General features: G+C 39.6%; 2 protein-coding genes across 2 annotated transcripts; both read right to left on the bottom strand.

The window, feature by feature from the left end:
• Positions 1-447: 447 nt before the first annotated feature.
• On the bottom strand, positions 448-1,863 carry LOC118828680 (lysine-rich nucleolar protein 1-like). The gene is given in 3 exon segments (XM_036735497.1): positions 448-1,017; positions 1,019-1,711; positions 1,713-1,863. Coding segments are annotated over 3 exon segments (1,407 nt in total). The 5' UTR covers positions 1,857-1,863.
• Positions 1,864-7,288: 5,425 nt separating this feature from the next.
• Positions 7,289-25,458, bottom strand: LOC118828476 (lysosomal acid lipase/cholesteryl ester hydrolase-like). Its single transcript, XM_036735099.1, has 7 exons — positions 25,277-25,458; positions 21,759-21,870; positions 21,603-21,711; positions 19,247-19,383; positions 10,368-10,439; positions 8,876-8,956; positions 7,289-7,522 (listed from the first exon to the last, which is right to left on the bottom strand). The coding sequence occupies exons 1-7, from the start codon at positions 25,456-25,458 to the stop codon at positions 7,289-7,291; spliced, it is 927 nt and encodes a 308-aa protein (XP_036590994.1).
• Between the last annotated feature and the right edge of the window lie 1,211 nt (positions 25,459-26,669).

Consider the following 26,669-nt stretch of genomic DNA (forward strand, 5'->3'; position numbering starts at 1 on the left):
TAACATCAAAGTTTAGATAGAATTCTCCTATAGTATTTTATGACACCTCATTTTCCCAGAGCTACCTTCTAGTGCCCAGGTAAAACAAGAATTACTTGGCTGTTAAACTTTATCATTATCAAATCCTAGTTGTAAAAGGAGCCAGGCCACAAATTTAGCTTGGCAAGGAGGAGAAAAAGCAACTTTAAAAAGATATTAGCATACTGTGGCCTATATTGGTCTGGAATAATTTTAAACACTAAACAGAAGAGTCTTTAATAATGGAAATACTATACTGGCTTTTATAATGCAGTTTTAGCCTTCAGCCCCTCAAGGGGCTTCAAAATCCCAACCAACTGAAGTGCCTGATGCCTCATTATTGAAAAAAGCCACTCAACTTTTAGTTTATATAACAGAAAACCTGAAAACAACTTTGGTGATTTGGGGGGAAGGGAGGACAAGACACCCTTAATCATTAAACTTTATAGATCTGGATGCATTTCTGTCTATATAAAACAGTTTGTTTGTAGAAGCTGAATAGCCCAGTCCAACTCCACGCTGATGCTTCCAGTTCAGTGCTCTGTCAAACACCACTTGCAGATTCTGCTGTAATGCAGCAGCGGCCTGCTTGTTCAGAGCCATGTTTGGTTTCCTGAGAGTGCCCGGAGAACTGCTGAGTGATGGGGAAGAATTCTTAAAGCCTCCCATGAGTCTGAGAAATTTCATCTTTTGGTCCGAATTTTCAAAAGTAGCTGTATCCCACTGGCCAAACTGTGTAGGCTCTTCCACTCTGATTTCAAGAGCTTCAGTTTCCCCAGATTCTCCATCAATCTCTTCCTGCAAGGCCTTTCTTCTAACCATATCTATGGTGACTTCATCCAAGTTTCCCTTTTTTTCAGATACCACTTCCAAGTCTGATTCATGCGCCATGCTTGGGCCTTGAGGGTTCTGCCTCACTTTCCTACCTACTGATGTCTTTTTCTTCTTGCCAGCAGGTTCCTCAGCAGAGGGTGGCTCTATCTGTGTCTTAGATTTTTTTTTCTTTCTTTTTGATATTCCTGGGGCTGTCTTCTACGGGGACACTTTCTGCCAGTTTGGCCTTGGGCTGCTTCTTTTTGTGGCCTTTCTTTCCACAGCTGCTGAAGGCACTGGGGTACTCTATGTGGCCCTCATCGAGGGGTACTTTATCAGTTCTATCATCCTTCTCATCTTCCTTCTCCTCCTCCCTGTAAGTTTTCTTCTTTTTCTTCTTCTTCTTCTTCTTGGTGCCAGAGTCCCTGAGACTACTGGGATCCTGCTTCTCCTCTCCCTGTCCCTGTTCTATGGGCTCCCACTCCTTTTCTTCTTCCTCCTCCTCCTCTTTCATGGGGTCAGGAAGGGCCTCCTCCTCCTGCTCCCTAAAGCTTTCCTGATCTGACCTTTTATTCCTCTTCCTCTTTTTAGGTTTTCTGACAGAGCCCCCTTCCAGTTCCACACCCACCCCTGTCTCTGCTCCTGGGGTATAAGAGAGGGATGGTTTTGTCTTCTTTTTCTTCCCTTGACATGGGGCCTCCAGTGGATTTGGAAGCAGCTCCTTCCTGCTATGATGCTTCTTCAGAGAGTGGGTTCTGCCTATGGTCTCTGCCTCCATGCTATCCTCATGGGGGTGGGGGGCTCTGTCTGGGCTCTCTGTTTCTTGGGTTTTCTTCTTTTTCTTCTTCAGCAGGGGCACCTCTGGAACCATGTCTGGGGCGGGGCACACTCTTCTGGGATGGCTTTGTTTTAGCAAGGGGTTCCACATCCAAGGCATTCTCCTCCACGGCCTTGGCCTTTTTCTTCTTTTTCTTCTTCTCTCTTGTTTCCTTGCCAAAGTCCAATTTGTCTGCATTGTCCATCATTGCTCATTACCGTTCTCCGGGCTCCACGTGTGTACCAACTCTTACGTGCCCCGGAAGTAAAAGCCTCCCCCACTGAAACGTGCGCCTAGACACGGATTCTACCGGGTCACGGTACTCGGCGCGCCGGGCCGTTGCTAGGTAACCGCGTCCATGGCCGGGAGGACTGACCGAAAAACCCCGGCTCTGCAGCCGGTGGCGGAGGTCGTGCAAACCCCGGAAGGGGACGCGGCGGGTTCCGGCGTGACGATCGCGGGGACGGTGTCTCCTCCGTCTACCTTGTCTGCGGTCTCTCCATTGTCTCTGTAGTCTCGGGCAGTCGGGCGCAGCCGCGGCCGCGGGCACGGGTGTTAGTGAAGCCCCGCAGCCTCTAAGACTACACGGGAGCAGGAGAAGAATGATCACTGGCACTTTCTACAATAACTGCCTCCAGGGACACCACTAGTAACAAGACTGAGAAAGCCTCCTTACCCGGAGTGCCCCAATATGGAATAGAAGGCTTCCAGCACTGGGGCACCAGCTGCCTCTCTAAGGGTCCTCGACCAGAAGCTGAGCAACCCCGTGTTGAGGATGCCACACAGAGATTTTTTTCCGTTGGACTACATGCCCCAGATCTTCCTTCCAATTCTCAAATTTTAATTCTGTGATTCAAAATCCAACTACCAAAACGTGGAAAGAGGAGGGAGACATTTTTCAGTGATATGCATGGAAGGTGTGATGTTTATGTTTCTTCCTCGTCCACAGGACTGCTGCTTAAGCACTCAGAGCTAGCCAGAGTCCCTCCCTCCAGGTAGAAAAGATAGAGAGGCTTGAGAAGTCTCTTCACCTTTCCAGATGAGAGAAAGAGAAATATTCCTCTCCACCTGTAATTTATACTCCACCTCTTGGGCTTCTTTATTCTAACAGGGGAGTTTTTGTCTTATCTTGCTGGGGCTTGGGCATCCAGGTCACTTCTTGGACCTTTCTTCCCTCCCCACACCTTTTCCAGCTTCAATTTACGTGTTATCTTCCCTCCATTAAAGTATAAGTTTTTTGGGAGCAGCTGCTAGCTTTTTTTTTTGCTTTTATTCACACCCCTCGTACTTACGGAGGTACCAGGCACAAAATATGCACTTGATAAATGCTCTTTCTATTCATCTATCTATCTTAAATGTGAAAATTAAAAAAGAGAGAAGATCTGAAGATGCAGATTGGAAAGAGGGTGGTTGGTGCAAAATTGTGAGGTGGAACCTCAGAGTTCTTTGCATTTGCTTCTCTCTAATTGCTGGTGATTTAGTACATTTTTCCACATAACTATAGCTAGCTTTGATTTCTTCTTCTAAAAACTGCCTGTTCATATTTTTTGACCAATTATAAATTTAGGAATGGCTCTTATTTTTATAATTTTGACTCAAGTATAAGTATATTTGAGAAATGAAGCCTTTATCAGAGGAATTTGCTATAAAATTTCTCCCCCCTCCAGCTTCCTGCTTTTCTTCTAAGTTTGGCTGCACTGGTTTAGTTTTTGCAAAAGCTTTTTAAATTTCATATAATCAAAATCATTCCTTTTGCCTCCCATGATCCTCTCTATCTCCTGTTTGGTCATAAACTCTTCCCTTACCCAAAGATTTGAGGATTTTTTTTTTCCATTCTCCCCCAATTTGCTTATGCTATCACAATTTATCTAAATCATGTACCCATGTTGACTTTATCTTGGTATATGGTATGAGATGTAGGTGTGTGCTTCATTTCTACCAAACTGTTTCCCACTTTTCCCAGAAAATTCTGTCCCCAGATCTTGGATCTTTAGCTATATCAAGCCCTGGATTACTGTGGCCAATTTCCTTTGTACATTGTGTGCCTCTATTTCTTACCTAGCAGCAGATTCTTTTGGTGATTACTGCTTTGTCGTATAGTTTGAAATCTATTAGAGCTAGGCGCCCTTGCGTCCTCTTTGTTTTCATTCATTGATTCCCCTGATATTTTTCACCCTTTATTCTTCCAGATGAATTTTATTATTATTTTTTCCATCTTTTATGTATTTTTATATGTAACGTAATTCTTTGGTAATTTGCCTGCTAGGACACTAAATAAGGAAGAATTGTCATTTTTATTACATTATCTCAGCCTGCACTGAGCAAGTATTATTTTCTAAATGTTTTCTCATGTACTTTCGGCTATCCAGAATCGTCTTCACTCTGATTCTGACTCTAATTGGTGTTACCTTGACCACCAGGCTACTAAACCTGAGCTGGCCTCCCTTCCCTATCTTCCCAATCTCTACCCTTTAATTGACCAATTGAACACTCTCTTCTCTTCTCCTTGCCTTTTTAAACTCTTATTCCTTGTTTTGTTGCTGCTCGTGCCTTACTACTCCCCAGTAAACTCTGTCATACTCCCCAGGAGACCTGTTCAAACTATTTCTTTTCTCCTGAAGGCTTCTATCCCTAACCTTTACCTAAATCCCACAGAGGCAGCTAGGGGGCACCACTGTGCATTGAGTGCAGGGCTGAGAGCAGGCCTGCACAATATTCAGCCAGTGAGCAGCTTGCCGCCTGCCAGAGGATCTCAGGTGGCCCATGAAAAATGTAGAGGATGTTAAAGAAAGTAAAGATAAAATGAGTGCTTTGTCCATGTCCCACTTATCCTGCCTTCCTGCGGTCACTATTATGCCAGTCATGTAACTTGGTGGGTGGGTTGCCACTGCACATTCTCTCCTATTTCTCACATAACCCATGGCAACCAAGCATAGTCAGTCTGTCTCTGGTCTGAGAGGAGGGAGTGTTGTATCTTTTCACTGTGTTTTGGGTCTTTACTGGTGTTTAACAGGGACAAAGTGAGTACAGCCACACACCCACTATGCCATGAGCAGCAACAACATAAAGGCTTCTTCCCCTCCCTCATTGCTTGGCCACCCTCCAAATCACATGAGCATCTTGCACTCTCACTGAGGTGAGATGCTCAGTTCAGTATTTCTTTTTATGTGAGCAGTTGGGGTGAAGATTTTTTTGGTTCTAACATTTAAGATTTGGGGTGACTTTGTAAAATGGGTGATAAAAAGAAATGGAAGATCGAATCAAAACAGAGAGTTTTTAATCTGGAGTGGACAAATAGAGAATTGTTTATTTACACAACATACAGAATATTGTGGCTTGTTTGTGGAAAAGTAATACCCATTCCAAAAGAGGACAATCTTCGACTCCATTTCAAATGGAAACATTCTGACTTAAGCAAATTGGATACCAATGAAAAACAAATTAAAATGTCTAAACTGTTGAAAAATCTCACTGGGTAACAACAGTTTTTCAAGAAAGTAAACTTAGAAAATGAGGCAGCTACTAAGGTTAATTTTCAGATTTCTAAAGAAATGGCTTCTGCTGGGAAGTCTTTTACTGAATGTGACTTCATAAAGAAGTGTTTGCCAGTTTCAGTTACTGGATTATGCCTGATTAAAAAAAAAAACTGTTTTTGAGTATATAAGTTTGTCCCATATGACTGTGCAGCAAAGAGTAGTGGTGTTAAGCAACAATTAATTGCTATTAATTGAAATTTCCCTTTTTTGATATGATTTATTTGCAAAATAGTTTAATCATTAATTATACCTTTATTTGGAAAACCTATCTGTAGCCCAAAGAAGTTTAGCTACTTTAATTTTGGCCCCCACCTACTGCCAAGTTGTGCAAGTCTGGCCTAGAATCTGGAAGACCTGAGTTCACAGCCAGACTCAGACACTAACTGTGGGACCCTGGGCAGGTCACTTAACTTCTGTTTCCTCAACTGCAAAATGGGGATGATAACAACACCTACCTTGCAGGGTTGTTATGAAGATGAAAGCATTTAGCAAAATGCCTTGCACATAGTGGATACTAGAGAAATGCTTATTCCTTTCCTTCCCTCATACTCTACTAAGGAAGGCCTTTCACCCACTCCATACCTCAGTACCCTTCCTCGTACCCCATTCTCTCCTCCTTTACTCCAAACTCTGATGATCAGGTAACCCTTCACCCACTAAATCCAACATCTCTATATGTGCCTTGATTTTCTCCAGTAGATTGTCCTAATCGATGATTCCCCACTATCCCTTTAATTTTCACTTCTCCCTAAATGATGCCTCCTTCCTGACTATCTATAAACATACTCATGTTTCATCCATCCTTAAAAAAATCTTCATTAGACTCTACCATCCTCTCAAGCAATCATTATATATCACTCCCTGATTTCTCAGGAAAACTACAAAAGTTGGCCATGATCCTTTTCTACCCCTTTTCTCCTCTTACTCAGGCTTCAGCACTTTGCAGTCTGACTTCAGACCTCATCATTCAATGGAATGGACTCTCCAAATTTATCAACAATCTCTTAATCGCCAAATGTAATGGTCTTTCTGCCATGCTTATCTTTCTCAAACTCCTTGCACCATTGGGCAAGGAGTGCCCCCTTCTCCTCCTAAATGTTCTCTCTGCTTTGGATTGTCATGAGGCTATTCTCCTTTGCCTCTTCAGTGACCAGATTGGTGGAGTCTTTTACATCTCTTTTGCCATCCATACCATGCCCCATAGGTATAGATGTGCCCCAAACCTCTATCCTGGGTACTTGTATTCTTCCTCTACACCCTCCCTCTCAGGGAGCTCAGCAGCTCCCATGGCCCTAATTCTCCACTTTAGGATTGCTCTCATGTCTAGGTATCTGTAAGTCTGCTTCCTGAGTTCAATTTCCACATCACTAACTATCCATTAGACTTTGAAACTAGATACCATGGACTCATTGCAAACACTCCATGTACACAATAGAACATGTTATGTATCTGCATACCTATCTATTATAGAATATATCTATCTATGACATATAGAGGTATTTAACTATCAATGTATAACTAGATAACTATATATAGAATTATCTAGACATATATCCAGATATTGAGATTATGTGTCTATGTAGTTGTATATGTCTAGACATGTCATATATAGACATGTGTCTAATATATATATGTATGTATATGTATAGATACATACATACACACACACACATATATATATATATATTACCTATTCCTGACTCCAGAGCAAAGAGTTGTATACATTTGTCAGTAAGAGATACTTCCACCAATATTTCTTCCTAAAGGGAGGTGCATTCTAGAACTGACTGTGGTGCAGAAACAGGGACCTCAATAAAATTTAATTATCAAGAATGATTACACAAAGAAATTGGGGAAACTTCTTGTGGTAGCATAAAAATTTGGGGGAAATTTGAGCTTCTGAGGACTGTGAACTAAGCATCCTTAATGGGGAATCAGAATGTGACAAATGACATGGGTGAGGATGAAAATTATTTCTTTCTGTCAGTGTATTTAAATGAAGTTGACATTCCCATTATCACTTGAAGAGCCATGTTATACAGAAGAAAATAAGCTCCATCTCCAGCTCTAACCAAAGGGAAGATGTTCACCAGCAATACCATCTTTATGGGGTTCCCTTGATCATCTTGATTATTTCATAGTAAATTCTTTGAGGTGCATGAATGCCAAAAACAAAAGAAAAATGATCAAATGAAGGCAGAATCATGTGGTAAATCATCTTGGGGATTTTGAGGATTAAAATGGAGACATCTTTTGGGTCAGCCAACAAATCTTTTAGACCACTCTGCAATGCAGTTGGCACTTTTGTCTTTGATAAGTTGTAAGTTGAAGGAATTGTCTGCATGGACACAAAAGAAGACAAGAGTCTTCCTAGACAGCCCAATTCAACATCCTATCAATCCTGGAGTGGGGGAAGCTGATTCTTTGCATAATTTTTTAAAAGTGCTTATACATACTTCTTTCATTCTACAAAATGAGACTGTCAGACCCCAAAACTACAATAGACGGTTTGGCCTAACTTTATCATTATCATTATAATTATTATTTTAAAGAAGAGTACCATTATGGTAAGGTCCAGAGAAAACATTATTTTTTGGTAAATAATCATTAATTAAAACAAAATATATAAGTGGATTTTAAAAAATACATATTTACATATATGATACAAATACATATATATGATACACAGTCCTATATTGACATATTGATATTTATTTACATATATGTATATATATTCATTCATTTATATATGAATTTCATCTTTATATATACGTATGTGTGTACATACACAATATGTTTATGTATGTGTGTGTATATGAAAACTATTCTCCTCAATACACTAAATCTAAGTAAGGCTAGGATTTGGCCCACATTCCAGAAGAAGTGTCTTTTTTTAAATCAGGTCACTAGATTGATGTCTGGAGGGATGCTCTGGGCTCAGGGAATTTATATTTTGGCCAGGTATTGGCCCAAGTTTTCATGCCATCTGTATGAACAAGACACATACTTGTACCTTAAAGGATGCTATTAATGAGGTGGTTTTGTAGCTGTTTCAATGATCATCACCAAAAAATATTGAGGAGCAATGTGAGGAGGCAAAAAGAAGGCTGGATTTGGAGCCAGAAGACCTGGGTTTGAATCCTGGTTAGTTGTTTACTACTTGTATGAACTAAGGCAAATCACTTATACTCTTTCTGGGCCTCAGTTTTCACATCTTCAAAAGGAAGAGATTGGCCTAGATGACCTCTGAGGTTTCCTATAGCTCTTAATCTATGAGGTCCCCTTGAATGTGTCCTGTACTTATACAGACTAAGAAAATATGAATCAATCAAGTATTTATTCAATGTGCCAGGCACTATAATGTCATTCCTGGGTAGCTTTCCTTAAACTACATAATCATAGAGCTTTATAGCTCAAAGAAATGTTAGAGATCAGCATCTAGGATTCTTAACCTGGGGGTCTGTGAACACCCATGTGTTTTTTTCACACAAAAGATGGTTAAAAATCCTCGATCTGGACAAACTCCATCATTCTATAGATTAGGAAACTGAGGCGTTGACATGTCAACTGACTTGTCCATGGTGACAGCTAGCTACAACCTAGGGTCAGAATTAGAAATCAAGACTCCTGATTGTTCTCATTGCCTCTTTAATAAGAAAAAGAAAAGTCTCCATTTTTAAGTAAAAATTACCTGATTATAGTGGGCCAAGTTCTTTTTGGGACTCCCCCAGTCATAAGCTTGCAATATTGGTGGTTGAATTTCATGAACAACCTAAAATTGAAACAACACAAAGGAAGAAACACAGGAATTGGAAACACTGTTCATCCTTGAATTCAACAAATCAAAACACACTGTGTCCAAACTGGCAAAATGAAAAAGAACATATAATACTATTCCACCTGAACTTGAGTGGTGAAATGGTGGTAGGTGTGGGGGGAATCTGTAAGGCCCTTTAGACTTTCCTGGTGCACTGAGAAAGTCAAGATGTATTACCTGAGAATAGACAAGCCAGGGTTCCTGGCCCTGTAGGGTTAATGGGATGTAAGATCTTTCCTATCCATTACTAGGCTTCATATAGAGCCCCGATGCAGAGCCAATTAGGCTCTGGGCCATAGGGATTTCCATGCCTTTACAATTAAGTACTGATTTCCAAGCTTTTCCACACTAAGCCAATCAAGAATCTTTGATTGGAAACCTGATATATTGAATTGAGGTAGAGGCTAGGGCATAGAGAGAAAACGGCAGAGGGAGGAACTTGCCTAGGAAAACTTGCTCATTGGGAGACTTGACAGAAAGAAAGCTTAAGAGGTCAGAGCTCCCTCGATTGGTGGTGAGTACCTGGCTAAATCTTGCTTTCTGGTATCCCAGTAGTGATGTTCTGAATAAATACTTTGGTTTTCTCTTGGAGGAGGAAAGTTTATTGTATTTTGTGAACCAACCCTGGAAATATGTATGCATATTAATGGCAGCTGCTATGAGAATCACATTGGCATCACAGCCCCACAGATTTCTGCTGGCCTTTAGATCCTTTCCTGAGGACCCCTTGGAGTTTAGGTCATCTCTAGGAAATCATAGCTGCCCTTGTTGGGAATAGAGGGGGCAGGTGAAATGTAAAACTGGAATTTTCCCTGGGCAGCTCCAAACGGGGCAGCCTTTCCTTTGAGATTCCATTCTAGCTCAGGATACCTACAGAGGGGACAGATAGCTTCCTGGTGGTATGGAGAAGACATGGAGTTCAGGGGTAGGTTGAAAAGGCAATTATTTCTACTCCTGAGATGCTTTGGTAATTGTAGCCCAGCCTATTCCTGTGCCTGGAATAGCTTCTGTCACAGGATCCCTGAAGTGTGCTAAAAATATGAAATATCTTCAAGATATAAAAGATGAAAATCCAAGAGAAACAAGTGACTTACAACAAGCTTATTTTCACACACAGAAAAGTCTAGCCAAGTTCATTTGAGGAGAGAGCTGGCACTAAACACAGGGGACCAACCATACAGGGCTTACCATAGGACCCACCTGCAGAAAGCTGAAGACCCTAGTCAGGTACATGAGATGCTTGTAGGGCCCAAGACTTGGTGACGAAGGTGTTTTTCCAAATTTTGTGAAAGTTTTTCAAGGAGAAGAGGGAAGAAAATACAAAGCTCTTGAACTGTAGAGTCTAGAAGCATTGAAAAAATGGTACCTGAGAGAAATGGAGAATGGTCTGAACAGACGTTCCTGCTGGGTTATGTGCCACATATACATCAATTTGACTCTAGGAGGAAAAAAACCAATAATTTATTTTCTGTACAAAGCCTGCTCTGAGGACTCATGACAGAATTATCTTGGGCTCTTGAAGGTTTATCAGCAGAGCCAAATGTTGGGCAGATTCTGGCATGCTAGAAAGATCCCAAGACCAGTCCTGGCAAGAAGCTGGGTTTGTCTCTGAGGACTATCCTGGCTAAGCTTAGAGAGGCTCAACACCATTTGGCCAGTCATTTGGTCATAAATTCTGTGGCCACAGCAATCCATGAAACCAAGAAAAAATGGCCCTGAAGAAAAGAAGGATGAGAAAAGCACCCAGACCAGATTATGTCCCTTCTGATACACAGGGGAAATTGGAGGAAGGGACAAAGGAATAAGCCCTTAAGGTGTATGGATAATAGTGAAATAATAAAGGCATGGAAAACACTACAAAACATATTACAAAAAGGAAAGGCAACCAAGAAATTACCAGTTACGCCCAACACATTCTTCTTACATATATACAAAATCTCAGCAAATTGTACTGAGAGCAGTAGAAGGGAATCAATTGCTTTTATAAGTAATATTCAACAGTAGACAACATCTTTGCACAAAACCAATTACAATATGTAGAGGAAACAGGATTTCATTGGTTGAGTTTGTTGTGTAGAAAAAAGTTTTTTCATATGAGAGAATAAAACATTGACTTAAAACCAGAGGTCTTAGACAGTCTTAGATTTTTGCATCATAGACCCCTTGGTCAGTCTAGTGAAGCTAAGGGACCCCACCTCAGAAATGTGTTTTTAATGCACATTAAAAAAACTTATGGATTATAATTAAATAAAAAAGTAATGAAAAATAAAGATGCAGTTTTTTCCCATCCAAGTGCATTGATTCCTTGAAATCTATCCGTAGCCTCCTAAGAGGCCTCTGTCTTAAAGGGTCTCTTCCAACAAGATGTCGACCATCCATACATAAAAAGAAAATAAGATTCTTTAAAAGCCATACATAAAAAGAGGGATCATTTTGTCTGAGAATCCTAAGCAAGTCCTGAGCACAGTTCCAATCCAAGAGGAATTCTCTCTGCATAGTGAGGTCTCTAGATGCTCCTTCATACATAGTGTAGAAGATAGGGAGAAAATCCAGGATCTTATTAGTTTACAGATCTCCTGGATGAGGAAATCTCTCTACAGATTCAAGTTAGAACCTTCTCAGCCATTAATGGCCTTGAGGAGTTTCCTTGAGAACTTATAAGCACCAACTCTAACAGAGTCATACAGCTCATATGTCAGCTAAAACAGAACAGTGTAAGCCAAAAGAGGTCAAATAAATAAGATGCTATTTAGAAAAATAGAGTCAATTTGCCATTTCTGACAAACAGGAAGTGGGATGGGGAGGCAATAAAAGGAAAGGAAGAAGAATCAGGGAAGATTCCCCTAAGAACACATTTCAGCAGATCCCTTCTCTTGAGGAGGTAGCGTGGGACAGAAGAAAACTACCTGGGTTTCTCATTCTAGACCTGAAGTCAGAATTTCACCTGACCAGTGCTTGAATTCTGTACAGTTGTGAGTTATTCTTCCTCTAGATGCCTTTTCTCTTTATCTGAACACCCAATTTCTCCCTTTCCACATTTAGAATAAATATTGGTATTTGGAAGGAGTTCTTAGCAGGAACATTTCCTGCTAGAAGTCCTTTGTACTTTCATTTCAAGGCACAGGGAAGTAAATACGGGGAAGTTTTCCACTACCCAAAATACAGCATCACAACCAGCTGTGGTTTGCTTTGGGTTTGGGTTTCTGCTACTGCCTCCCATACAAAATGCTTGGAGGTAGGCCAGGGAGGTTGAAGGCAAAGTCTTTGCCTTGGTTCTACTTAGCTTTTCTTCTCACACAGAATCATGTGAATCCCATGCTACAAGGATCATGGCCACGAAGTGCCTCTTGGAGCCTAGCCTCCACATTGATCCGAGGTGTTTCTTCCAATAGAGACCTAGGAAATGTGTTTTGGGTGCTCAGGATACTCATAAGGAGTTATACTTACAAGGATGAATTACCCAGAATGATGGACTTAAATTAAGCCACAGACACCAGGGAATTAACAAAAAGCATCTTTAGGTTGAGGGTACAGTGCCTGATTTTTTTTTTTTTGCTCTTCCTTAGTTGGGTGTGGTTGCTTATAGTTTGGAAGATGGTCACTGCATCCTAGAAGATGGAAGCCAGGATAGGCAGTAAGTGGCCCTGAAGACATGAAGCTCGAAGGATAGTAAGAGCGAAAAATTCAGTGGCCACGAGATTTCCACAACAACTGCCTAGAAGAGACAATATGATGCACAACATAGAATGGAAATGGCACACCAAACAGGGAAAAGAAACACAGGACAGAGGAATGGCATCAGTAGAGATTGTCAGTGGTTTTACAGCATCAGAGGTATGAGTTATCATAATCGTATGCGTTCCTTGGCCACACTCATCCCCTACATTTATATTTTCTGCTCTTGTGCTCTGAACATATGGAATCATGGCATGTGCTTGTTCCTATATATTCATTCCCTTGTTGTTCTTTCCTCGTGTGTGCATTTTCCATGTGGCTCACAGGTTACATTTTCTCTGCCTATATGCCCTCTCTACTGGTGGTATGACAAATTGTAATGGAGTGTATATCTAGAGAATCTTATCTTGTCACTCTGCTTACTAAACTATTTACTTAAATGCCTTTTGTTTGAACAAATAGGTCTTCTGGATGGCTAGTAAAAATACAACTGTTGGTGGTGGCTCAAGAACTGTCATTTTGAGTAAGTGCTACCACACATAGTACCCTGAACCTGTAGTATCTTTCCTGGAGGTTCCATATGCAAGAGAGATGACCCAGAGGCTTCACTAAAAGGATAAAATAGGTTACCAGAAACCAGAGCTGTTTGGTTAGTTCCTGTATACAACCAATACTCTTCCAAACACTAGGTGCTATTCTAATACATCACATTTGAAGGCAGAAAGACCTAGGTTCAAGTCCCACCATAGACACTTACTAGCTATCTGGTCCCAAGTAAGACACTTAATGTCTCTTAGTCTCAACTTCTGCATTTTTAAAATGGGGATAAGAATAGCACTTTTCTCACATGGTGAATTCCGAGAATTAAATGAGATAATATATGTAAAGTATGTTCCAAACCTGAAAGCACTCTATAAATTGCAGGCTATTATTACTTAGTTTTTGAAGAGATAAGACATAGACCAAGAGGGTTCATGATGGAGAAAGAAGTCTTGTGCACCACTCTGGGTTTAACCATTTAGTGGAGAAAAGTTTCTGGAGGTGTCTGTGACCTACAGAACAGGTGGTCTTCGGGGTTCAAAGTTGGTTAGGGTTTTGAAGAGAAAAATCAAATGGATTACCATCTTTTTCATGTTAAGTGTGACAGGCCACTAATAGCTGATAAAAGGAAAAGGAAATACTCTTACCATGTTTAAGTCTTCTGGATCAAACCCAGACAAAGCAAAGATGAATTTGCCACAGATGACACCAATTATTTCATTGTTGCATACGTTAGTGGCCAGAATCTTGTTGAAGTCAGTCTCAGGCAGAAAATCCTTGTCACCCAGTAAAACCTGTGAGAAAAAGCGGAGACCCAAAATACGGCAGCCATTGAAATGGGGACAGTACAATGCAGCAAATAGCAGCTCCCCAGACCCACTACCATGAGATATACCATGCCCATTGCTGCCATTCTTACTTGCATTGGTAAGACACGTAATGTGGAGGACCCTGACCATTATGACCCATGAGAACCAAGAATCAGAATCACAGAGTTGGATGAGAACTGAGAGGGGCTGTAAAGCCTCTGGCAATGCCCCTCCAGAGTGGCCATCCAGGGACAGAGCCAAGATGGCAGAGTAAAAGCAGAGACTTGCTTGAGTTCTTCCCCAAACCCCTCAAAATACCTGTAAAAATTGGTTTTAAACAAATCCTAGAGCAGCAGAAGCCATAAAATGACAGACTGAAACAAATTCCCAGACCAAGACAATCTGGAAAGTCAATAGGAAGGGTCTATTGCAACAAGCTGGGAGAGGGGTGCAGTCCAATGTGAGCCATGCTGGCACAGATGGAGCTGGAGCAGGCCTGGGGGACTGAATTACTGGCAGCTGCTGTGGTTTCCAGACTTCTCAACCCACAAACGCCAAAGACAGCTTCAAAAGTCAGTGGGAAAAGTCTCTCACCTGTGTGAGAGAGGAGTGTAGGTTGGCCCCAGTTCCAGCCCATGGTGGTGGCAGCCATTGCTGCAGTAGTGGCTGCATGTGGAGCTGTCCACCTAAGGATGGTAGTGGAATTGAGTGGACGATCAGAGTAGGATTTCAGGGATCTCTTTGCTGGCTACAAGACACGATACTCTTGCTTTGCCTGTGCTTGGATCTGGGTCACATTCCTGGGGTGAGGAGAAGAGTTAGCATGGTAGAGATTGTGGCAGCAGTGGATAAGGAATCCTTCTCACAGTTCCAAGGCAGAAAAGAGTACTTGTGGCTGCTCACACGCCAGAGGACAGACCTGTAAAGGAACAAACACCTCACCTATGATCATAACACCTTGGAAGAACTAAAAATGTATAGGTACTTAGAAATATTTTTGAAAACAGCTGCACAAAACCCCTGAAGCTTGGGGTAGTACACCCTCCACTTAACGAAGAGCTTAAAAGTCAAGTAATCAGCTGGGAAATGAGCAAACAGTGTGAAAAAATCAGATTATAGAATCTCACTTTCTTGGTGACAAGGAAGATCAAAACATACAACCAGAGGAAGACAACAAAGTCAAAGATCCTATGTCAAAAGGCTCCAAGAAAAATATGAATTGGTCTTTAGGCCATAAAAGAGCTCAAAAACATGTTCAAAAATCAAAAGAGAAGTAGAATAAAAATTGATTAGAGAAATGGGAGTGATGCAAGAAAATCGTGAGAAACAAGTCAATAGCTCGCTAAAGGAGACACAAAAAATGCTGAAGAAAATAACAGCTTAAAAATAGATTAACCCAAATGGCAAAAGAGGTCCAAAAAGCCAATGAAGAGAAGAATGTCTTAAAAAGCAGAATTGGCCAAATGGAAAAGGAGGTTCAAAAAATCACTGAAGAAAATAATTGCTTAAAAATTATAATGGAGCAAATGGAAGCTAATGACTTTATGAGAAATCAAAAAATTATCAAACAAAACCAAAGTAGAAGACAATGTGAAATATCTCATTGGAAAAACAACTGACCTGGAAAATAGATGCAGGAGGGATAATTTAAAAATTATTGGACTACCTGAAAGCCATGATAGAAAAAAGAGCCTAGACATCATCTTTCAAGAAATTATCAAGGAAAACTACCCTGATATTCTAGAACCAGAGGGTAAAAGAGAAATGGAAAGAACCCACCAATCACCTCCTGAAAGAGATCCCAAAAGGAAAACTAGGAATATTGTAACCAAATTTCAGAGTTCTCAGGTCAAGGAGAAAATATTGAAAGCAGCCAGAAAGAAACTATTCAAGTACTGTAGAAACAGAATCAGGATAACACAAGATTTAGCAACTTCTATGCTAAGGGATTGAAGGGCTTGGAATATGATATTCCTGAGGTCCAAGATTAAAACCAACAATCACCTACCCAGCAAAACTGAGTATAATACTTCAGAGGAAAAATGGTATTTCAATGAAATAAAGGACTTCCAAGCATTCTTGATGAAATGACCAGAGCTGAATATAAAATTTGTCTTCCAAACACAAGAATCAAGAAAAGCACGAAGAGGTAAACAGGAAAGAGAAACCACAAGGGACTTATTAAAGTTGAACTGTTGGCATTCCTACATGGAAAGATGATTTGTAACTCATGAGAACTTTCTCAATATTAGGGAAGTTGCAGGAAAAACTACATATACATATATGTGATAGAAAGAATCTGTAATGAGGATTAGAAACCTTGACATATCTAGTTTATTTTTCTCTTTAGAAGTTTTATGTTTATTTTATTTTTATTTTTAGAAATTCAACTTAAAAATTACTTATTTTTCAGGATTACTGTTGACCCATGGCTTCACTAGCAGAGAAACTAAACTATGCTCTTTGGTTGGCTGAACTAAAATATACCACTACTGTCCAAAGAAGGTTTAGAACCCAGTAAAAGAAAGAAGCACCACACAGGAATTCCATATTCAAGTAGATGAAAACATGTGATGTGATTGCTAGCATTACTGAAAATCAGCTTGAAAATGTTTTCCACAAAGTACAGAACTGTATTACCCTTTGTATTAGTAATGATGGTGGTAATGATGGTTGAAAATTAACAAGAACAATAAAAAAAAATATTTCTTCTTTCTTTTGCTTTTTACAGATTCTTTCTATCATATATAGTTACAAAGTTACAACTATTTTAAATTGCACACAGATTTTATGGACACCATATACATATATATGTGTGTGTGTGTGTGTACACACACATATGTGTGTATATATATACACACACATATATGTGTGTATATATATATACACACATATATAATGGACACCATATATATATATTACATATATATAATATATATACAGAGGGCACAGGGTGAGATGAATATGAACGTACAATATCTAAAAATAATAAAATTAAGTGTTGACAGGTATGTACTGGGAGAAAGAGAAAGGAAGAGGTAGAATGTAGTACGTAATCTCACATAAAAGAGGCAAGAAAGAGTTTTTACAATGGAGGGGAAGGAGAGGAGGTGAGAGGGAATAAGTGAACCTTACTCTCATCAGATTTGGCTTAAGGAGGGAATAACACACACTCAATAGGGTATAGAAATCTATTTTACCCTACAGGAAAGCAGGGGGGGAAGGGAATAAGAGAGGGGGAATAATAGAAGGGAAGGAAGATTGGGGGAAGGGGTAATCAGAAACAAACACTTTTGAGGAGGTACAGGTCAAAGGAGTGAATAGAATAAATGGGGGAGGGATGGGATGGAGGGAAATATACTTAGTCTTTCACAACATGACTATTATGGAAGTGTTTTTCATAACTACACATGTATAACCTACATTCAATTGCTTGTTTTGTCAATGAGGGTGGGCAGGGAGGGAAGGAGAGAATGTGGAACATAAAGTCTTAAAAAAGAATGTTAAAAATTACTTTTACATGCAACTGGGAAATAAGATATACAGGCAATGGGGTATAGAAATCTATCTTGCCCTACAGGAAAATAGAAGAGAAGGGGATAAAAGAGGGGGGGGATGATAGAAGGGAGGGCAGATTGGAGGAAGGGGTCATCAGAATGGACATTGGGGTGGGTGGAGGGGAGAGATGGGGAGAGAATTTGGAATTCAAAGTCTTGTAGAAGTAAATGTTGAAAACTAAAATTAAAAATTCAATCTAAAAAAAGTGGCTCTCCAGCCCTGGCCTGAAGGCTTCAAGTGTGGGGGCCTAATCAAGGAATACACATTAAGGAAGCGTCTACTCTGTGCCAGGCATTATGCTCGGCACTCTTTACAAATATCTCATTTGATCCTTACAACAACTCACAGAGATCAATGCTGTAATTTTCCACATTTTACATATGAAGAAACTGAGGCACATAAAAAGTTAGGTGACCCAGTGTCACACAGCTGATAAGTGTCTGAGGCAGGATTTGAACCCAGGTTTTCCTGACTTCAAACCCAGTTCTCCATTTATACTGGAATGCTGAATTTGGAATCAGAGAGGCCTAACTTTCACCTCTGCCTCAGACTCTTACTAGCTGTGTGACCCTGGGCCAGACTTCAACCTCTAGGTTAACCAGTCTTTAACCTTTCTTCGCCTCAGTTTCCAAGATGAAGGTAACAATATCAGCTACCATTGACATGAGGATCATATGGGATGATAATTATAAAGTGCTTTGCAAACCTTATGTCATGATATAAATGGTAGGCATTATTATTATCGGTTGCTAGCTGTTACCTCTCTATTACACCATGCTGCTCATCTTTTGCCTCATGGTGCCAAGAAGAATAAATCTAATCTTCCTTCCAAATGACAGCTATCACGCTCCCCCTCATCCTGATTCTTCTCTTTTCCAAGACATATAATGTCATTCCTTTAACTCCTGCTCACATGATATGATCTCCAGGCTCTTCAACATTTCGATGTCATTTGGACATCTCATTTCTTATGGGCTACACTCATTTTGGGATGGAGCTAGGTGGAACAATGGATAGAGTGCCAGGCCTGGAGTCAGGAAAAATTGAGTTCAAATCCAGCCTCAGACAGTTAATATCTGTGTGGCCCTAGGCAAGGCATTTAACCCTGTTTGTCTCAGTTTCCTCATCTGTAAAATGGGCTAGAGAAGAAAATGGCAAGAAATCCCCAAATGAGATCATTAAGAGTGACATACAACTGAAACAAGCCAACAGTGCTCACTTTGGACTTCTCTGATCCCTCCATCAGGCTGTCCAGCAGATTCATCATCAAGAAATCTCTTCATCTGGCAAGACCCAGTCAGCCCTGGTATGCTGAAGGCATTAGCTCCCTCTGACCCTCTTATTCTACAGTGGAACAACTGCTGCAAAGTCATATGAGTACTGAGCTTCAGAGCCTCCATAAAGGCAAGAGTCAGATATGTGTAACCCTAAATTTCCATGTGACTTTGAAGTTTTTTTTTTTTTAATTTTGAGACAGTAGAGTTGATCTGGATTTTTACAGAGAAAAGAAATGTCTTTTTCCTCATTTCTAAGTTAATGTACTTCCTGTGGAGATGTGTTTGGGTTCAATCATTTTGAAAGCCACACAGATATCCCCACTGCCCACACTCTACTTCTCCAACAATCTGCTGTTCACTTCTAGTTTGCCAAAGAAATGACATACCCTTAACAATGGCCTGGGTGGCTGCAAAAGCAGGAGAAATGGGAGGCTTCTGATGTGCTTAAGGTAAAGGATTGGAGCTAAGGCAAAAAAAGCTTTGACTTTCTGAGCTTTGGGTAAGGTGGAGAATAACATGAAACCTGAAAGACAACAGGATACTTGTTTAGATTAGGTGACCTCCTTAGTGCCCTTTAATTCTGACCAGGGACCCATTAGTCTGTGAACAGGAAACTATGAGGGAGTGCTTAGCACCTTGGACAACAACCTGGGAAATCATAACTACTAACTCTGCTCCATGGGTGAATCACAGAATTCAAGAATCTCCAAGTTGGACCTCAAGTGATCTAATTTCATTCACCACATTTGGCAAATGAGCAGAAGTTTCTCAGTGAGCACTCATATTTCCTGTCTCTCTTTTTTCCACTCACTGAATCTTAGTTTATTTCTGTATAAACAAAGGTCTGCTGAATTCAGTTAATCTAAACCGCATCAATTAAGTTTTTTTTTTCAAGTAACCTTAGGGTTCTTTAAAACAAAACATTCTATGAGGAAGTGGGGCCTCTGTGAGGAAGTGGATAGAGGGCTGGGCCTGGAGTCCAGAAGGTGTTATTGTTGAGTTCTCTTGGTAATGTCTGACTCTCAGGGAATTCATTCTCTTCTCAACTGAAGTGAATGTTATCACTGATGCTGTTCTAATGACTCACCCTAATGGTCTAAATTTTATTGCAATAGCCTAGGCAAGAACTGATAAGAGCTTGAATTAAGGTGTTGGGTGGGTAAGTCCAGAGAAGAGCATTTATGGGAGACATAATGTGAACTTAGAAACAAGAGTTGGAAATTGTTGGCATATGTGGATTAAGGGACAGTGAAGAGTGGAAGATGACAGTGAAATTTTTGTTGCCTTAGGAGTCTGGAAAGATGGTGGCATCTTTGTCAGAAGTAGGGAGGTTCAGAAGAGAGCTTAGTCTGGGGCAAGAGATAAGGAGTTCCATTTTGATCACATTGACTGTGTGATGCCTATAGGACCCCCAGGATGAACAGTTGAATGAGGATGGTGATATTAGACCTGCACTCAGCAGAAAGACAAAGGCTAGGGAGACATATCTGAGAGAGACATATCTTAGTCCATGGAAGCTAATGAAATCAGAGAATGAGAGGGAAGAGAGACAAGAGAACCTAGGGAGCTTTATGGAACATCCACATTTAGGGGCTTGGATGTGGATGAAGATCCAGCACAGGAGATAAAGAAGCAGTGGAAAGCTAGGAAGAGAGAACAAAAAGAGGGCAGTGGCACAAAACCCCAAAGAAATCAAGGATAAGGGCTGAGAAATAGCCATTGAACTGGCCCATTGTGAAATTGGTTACTAACAACTTTGGCTCAAAAAATAAAAGTCCATAAGTGCAATATAGGTGATGTGTAACTCAATCTAAAAAAAGTCTTAGAATTGTGCTGGGATAAAAACTAAGTGGGAAGCAATAGTCTGTCATGGCCACCAGGAAACAAGCAAAAGCTAATAATACCAACAGTAATAATGCAGATTTAGTTTGCATTGAGAGACTTAGAATCATATGCTAGGAACAAAATATGAACAGACTTCTCTGCCCTTCTCTGGCTACATCTGGAGTCATGCCTTCCTTTGGGACACTACATCATGGGAAGGGAATGCACAAGCTGAAGAACACCCAGTGGGAGGTGACCAGGATGGCAAAGGGCCTAGTGAGGATCCTTCATGAAGAGTGGAAGGAGGCAATCAGCTGGAAGAAAACTTAAGGGAGACGTGATGGAAGTCTTCAAGTACAAGAATGGCTTTCATATAGAAAGGTGATTGTTGTTATTCAGTCACTTTTCAATCATGGCTGACTCGTGACACTATTTGGAGTTTTCTTGGCAAAGGTACTGGAATAGTTCATCATTGCCTACTCCAGTCCATTCTCCTCATTGCAGATGAGGAAACTGAGGTAGACAGGGTTAAGTGACTTGACCAGGGTCAAAGTATCTGAAGCTAGATTTGAACTCATGAAAATGAGTCTTTCTCCACTGTGCCATCTAGCTGCCCTAGAAAAGGGATTAGACTTGTTTTACATAGCCCCAGAAAACACAACTGGGAGCCCTGACAATTGGTCATCTATCTTCCACTTGAAAGTCTACAGTGCTACCTCCTGCATCAGTCTATTCCTCCTGCAGAGAGGTGCCTTGGTTAGGGAGTTTTCCTAACTCACTCAAATCTTATTTTTCTACACTGTCTACACTTTGCTCCTTCTTCCACCCTCTGGGCCCAAGCTGAATAAATCTTTCTTCTTGCATACCAAACCCTTCAGAAATCAGAAGATAGTAAGTATGACCTGTCCTTCCTCCTACTGCCTGCAACTTTCACCCTCCTCCATCTTTTCTTCTCCAAGCTCACAGCCAAGACCCGGTAACAGGTGCAGTACTTGTTCTTGCCATAAAAAGAAAGCTTGGCCTTCAACTAGGAACAAGGTTGAAGTTCTTAAATCCCAGTGAGTCTGACCATACCAGTAAGGGTTCCCTCAGAATGGCCCACATAATATATCTTCTTCCCAGTTTTTTTTTTTTCACAATGTAGCCAATGGAGGCTGGAAGGTCATATCGAGCCAATTCAGCAACACTGCCAAAAGACAAGCAAGTACAACAAAGTCAGATCTACTTCAAGGTATGATGTCAGCATATAACTAACCACACCTCTTTCTTGTCTTACGTGAATAGAGAATGAAATTCTTGTTCTACAAAAATTTCTATCTCTGGTGGTCTAACACATGTGTCAGACTTATGCTAGAAAAACTCCTCAAAGTAGCCAAAACCAGATTAAAATGTCATTGGGAAATGTTTACTAAAATAAATGAAAATACAATGAAACATAGATGTTAACTTGTGCAAGGACCTGTTTCCCTTTGGGTTGAGGGTTAAGTGAAGGGTCCTCAGTGATAACACTTCAGACCAGACACTCTAAATACTCCTGCAGGAGGTCACATGGACACACCAGCAGAAGATGGAAACTCGTTCTTCTGCTTCTCAAGGCACCAGAAAGTATGGCATGAAATTAAAAGTAATGGAGCAGCAATGCTTTGAAATAATTACCTATTATCTGTTCTGTGACTCAATTTAGAAGGCTATACTTTTCCTCATCCCTTTTTTCCCTCAGGCTAGGTCAAGGCAAAGTGGAAAGTAGGTTGGCTTTATGTTCTGTTCCTTTTGGCATGTTCCTCATCTGGTTTGCCCATCAGTTTGCCCTTGGCTCCTGGAACAAAACTAGCATTCTCAGCTTTTACCCACAGGATAACTCCCAAATTAGTCTTGGATAACATAATTCCATTTTGACAGCTAAATGGTGCAATGGATACAATGCCAGACCTGAAGTCAAGAAGACATCTTCCTGAGTTCAAATCTGACTGCAGATACTTACTAGCTCTGTGAACCTAAGCAAGTCACTTAACCCTGTTTCTCTCAGTTTGCTTATTTGCAAAATGAGGTAGAGAAGGTAATGGCAGACCACTTCAGTATCTCTGCCAAGGAAATGCTAAATGGGGTCACAAAGAGTCAAACATGACAGAAATGACTGAACTGCAGGCTCTTGATACTTTTTTCTTCTGAGCTAAGGCAAGAATCAGGATTTTGATTTTATTTTTTTTTCAGTGCCCCAGCGATTGGGAAAGTTTTGGGATTAGTTTTTTCCCCCAGGTTTGCAGTAGAAGAATTATGGGTTTCTCTACAGTATTCCCCTTTAAAAAAAAATTTATTTTGGCATGAGACCAGGGGAGTAGCCTGCTGGAAAATTGACACTCTCTTAGGAGAAATTTTATTGGTCTGGAAACAGGTATACCATTCCACACTTGAGTGGGAAAGGTAACTGAAAGAGCTCTCAAATTATGTTAAATAAAAATCCAAATGAGTCCAGAATATAAGACTTTTGATTACAATTGAAAAATTTTCTGTATTCTTCCGTCTCATAATTTTGTGCTCTGTTTTTGTGTCTTTGTAAAATGTAAAAAAATTCTTTGTCTTTTGTCCTGTTTGTGTTTTTTTGTAGATTCTATTACCTTGAAAGAGTTCTAAAAGATAAAATTCAACCAGGTAGAAAAAGTTCTAGAAGACTGTAGCTAATGAGTTTAGAATGCTACAAATGATTAAGAAGTTTCATACTTGAAGTAGTTGCCCCAGTATATAGGATTAACTCCCAGTTCAGGCTTTTAGCAGGAGATTAGTCTATAAGAAAAGAGGGGAAAAACCCTGAGGATTCTTTCTTCTATTATTTCAACCTTGGTCATATTGGAAATACAGGAATAAACTCACATAATCAAAGTTTGGAAAACTGATCAATCTTAGTAGATTTAGGAAGTTTGGATATTAAACAGTTTCGAGATTGATTGCTTTAAGATTATAGGAGAGAACTACTGGAACATTACATAATTCCAGGAATTTTGGGGATACTAGTCTGTAGAATTTCTTTTTAAGACAAATAAGAATTAAATTCTACAAAAGTTTCAGGGTTATAAAGAACTTAGATAAGAGTTTCCCCTGAAGATTCATAGAGTTATTGCTTAGTGTAATGAAGAAAAGCACCTAGGTTGAAAATAATTCCAGTGATGGATGGAAAAAGTATACAGTTTGCAGTTTGAAATTTATCTGAAACTGGTTAATTCTTGCTTTTGATACCCTGTGACTACATAATTGGCTGTCATATATCATGCTTGGAATCAAACAGTGATAAGGAAGATTTTCCCCTGTTGTGATATATATATATATCTATCTATCTATATATATATATATATATATATATATATATATATATATATATATATATAATGTTTTAACTATGTCCCTCCTTTTTCTTACCTATCAAATTTCTATAATCAGGCCTGTGAGCAGTAGAAGTTTTGTATGTACAATACTAAAACTTTAAATTAATAAATTGATACTGGGACATCTTAAAATACTATGTTAGAATGTATATATAAAAAACTCACAATTTTAATCTGTATTTGGGGGATAATATCCCCCAAAAGGGGGAATTAGACAAAGCAATAAGAAAAGATATTATGTAAAATTTTCAGGATAAGTTGAATAGTAAATTTTGAGAAAGGAACAGGATTAGATTTTTCCTTCTAAAACAATGTACATATTTATATGATTGGTTTCCAAATGTATCTAGTATGGAAATTCATCTTTGATTGTTTTAGTAATAAATTCTCAAATTTTTATTAAGGATTTACATATAAAACTGCATTAATAATTGTAAAGAAAAGGAAATGATTTCCCCAATTTAAAGTTGTATTCTAGTAATATTAATCCCAGAAGAGATCATTTTACAATTTGGAAACTAATAAATTTTTTAAGATTCTTTTTTTAATTTTTTTGGTAGACAAGAAAATAATTTCATTAAAAAATCAAAAAACTCAAATTAATAAATCATATATAAAAGAATTCACAGGTGCGCAAAAGCTGCAACAATTTAAAAAATAGATTAAATATAAACAATAAAATACCTTCATGTTAAAATGCATATATTTTTTCTTGAATCATGTCTTCCTTTCTAGACAAATACAAACTCTTTTTAAAAAGATAGGCAATGAAAATGAATGTCAGAAAAGACTCAACAAACTACCCCTTTTTTAAAGCACAAATATAGTCAGCATTTAATGTTAGGAGAAATGATCTACTTTAGTAAAGTATTTTCTTTCTTTAAATTTGTAAACATTAGAGATACTGGAATGGCAACCTGTTTCCAAGTACCTTTAGGAATCTTCAGGTTCACTTATTTCTGAAGCTACCAAGACCTAGTAGAAATAAACACTTGAGTAAATGCAGTCGTTTATCATGATAACTATTTTACGAGTGGTACAGAACATGCCATTCTCTATTATATGTGGTAATTATACATCCTGGAAATTACTGGAGAAGGGACTTCTGCTCCTCTGAGTATCCACATCCTTTCAGTGTCTTGGTAAAACAATGGAAAATTGGACTATGTGTTTCATGCTGTGTAGGTTTTCTGTCCAGTTCATAGAGCCAATTACAGTATTGCAGGGAGAAGTAAACTGGTAGCCTTATTCGAATTTTCATTCAGAGACTTCATGACGATATCAACTGAAACTTCCTCCTCATGCTCTTTCCAGCAGTCATAATCCATCACCATAGGAATGGCTGCATAGCAAATTCCAGCTTCTCTGGTGAGCACCACCTTTGAAACTGTGGTCATGTTGATCAGATCTCTCCAAATATGAAACGTCAGGCTTGCTGCCCAAAAACTAAAATGGGGTCCCTCCAAGGTTACCATTGTTCCCTTTGAGTAACACTTGAGTCCAAGTTTCTTGTATTTTTCATTCCACAAATACTTATTAAGTGACTACTATGTGCCCAGACTCCTCTATGGGCCTCTTCTGTTTTAATATTTTTAGTTTTCAACATTGATTTCCACAAGATTTTGAGTTACAAATTTTCTCCTCATTTCTACCCTTCCCCCACTCCAAGATGGCATATATTCTGATTGCTCCTTTCCCCAGTATACCCTCCCTTCTGTTGCTCCACACCCCCCTTATTCCCTTTCCCCTTACTTTCTTGTAGGGCAAGATAGATTTCTATATCCCATTGCCTGTATATCTTATTTCCCAGTTGCATGTAAAAACAACTTTTTTGAGCATTTGTTTTTAGAACTTTGAGTTCCAAATTCTCTCCCTTCCTCCCTCCCCTCCCTACCCACCCTTCTTGAGAAGGCAAGCAATTCAACAAAGGCCACACATGTATCATTATGCAAAACACATTCATAATAGTCAAGTTGTGAAAGACTAACTATATTTCCCTCCATCCCATCCTGTCCCCCTTTATTCAATTTTCTCCCTTAACTCTGTCCCTTTTCAAAACTGTTGCTTTTGATTACCTCCTCCCCCGATCTTCCTTCCCTTCTATCATCCCCCCCTCTTATCCCCTTCCCCCCCACTTTCCTGTAGGGTAAGATACCCAACTGAGTGTGTATGTTATTCTCTCCTTTAAGTCAAATCTGATGAGAGTAAGATTCACTCATCCCCCCCCCTTTCCCCATTCTTTCCTTCCAATAGAACTGCTTTTTCTAGCCACTTATATGTGAGATAATTTATCCCATTCTATCTCTCCCTTTCACCTTCTGCCAATATATTCCTCTCTCACCCATTAATTTTATTTTATTTTTAATATATCATCCCTTCATACTCAACTTGCCCTGTGCCCTCTGTCTATCTATCTATCTATCTATCTATCTATCTATCTATCTATCTATATATGTATGTATGTATGTATATTCCCTTCAACTATCCTGATACTGACAAAAGTCTCATGAGTTACAAATATCATCTTTCCATGTAGCAATGTAAACAAAACAGTCCAACTTTAATAAGTCCTTTATGATTTCACTTTCCTTGTTTACCTTTTCATGCT

The sequence above is a fragment of the Trichosurus vulpecula genome, chromosome 8 (assembly GCF_011100635.1).
Source record: "Trichosurus vulpecula isolate mTriVul1 chromosome 8, mTriVul1.pri, whole genome shotgun sequence".
NCBI classification, from domain to species: domain Eukaryota; kingdom Metazoa; phylum Chordata; class Mammalia; order Diprotodontia; family Phalangeridae; genus Trichosurus; species Trichosurus vulpecula.

Coding starts and splice junctions, on each gene's coding strand:
- LOC118828476 (XM_036735099.1), bottom strand. CDS start 25,458: ATGACCACAGTTTCAAAGGTGGTGCTCACCAGAGAAGCTGGAATTTGC. Junction 8,957..10,367: donor CCATTCTCCATTTCTCTCAG/GTACCATTTTTT, acceptor TTTCAATTTTAG/GTTGTTCATGAAATTCAACC. Junction 7,523..8,875: donor ACTTGGCCCACTATAATCAG/GTAATTTTTACT, acceptor GTGTCCATGCAG/ACAATTCCTTCAACTTACAA.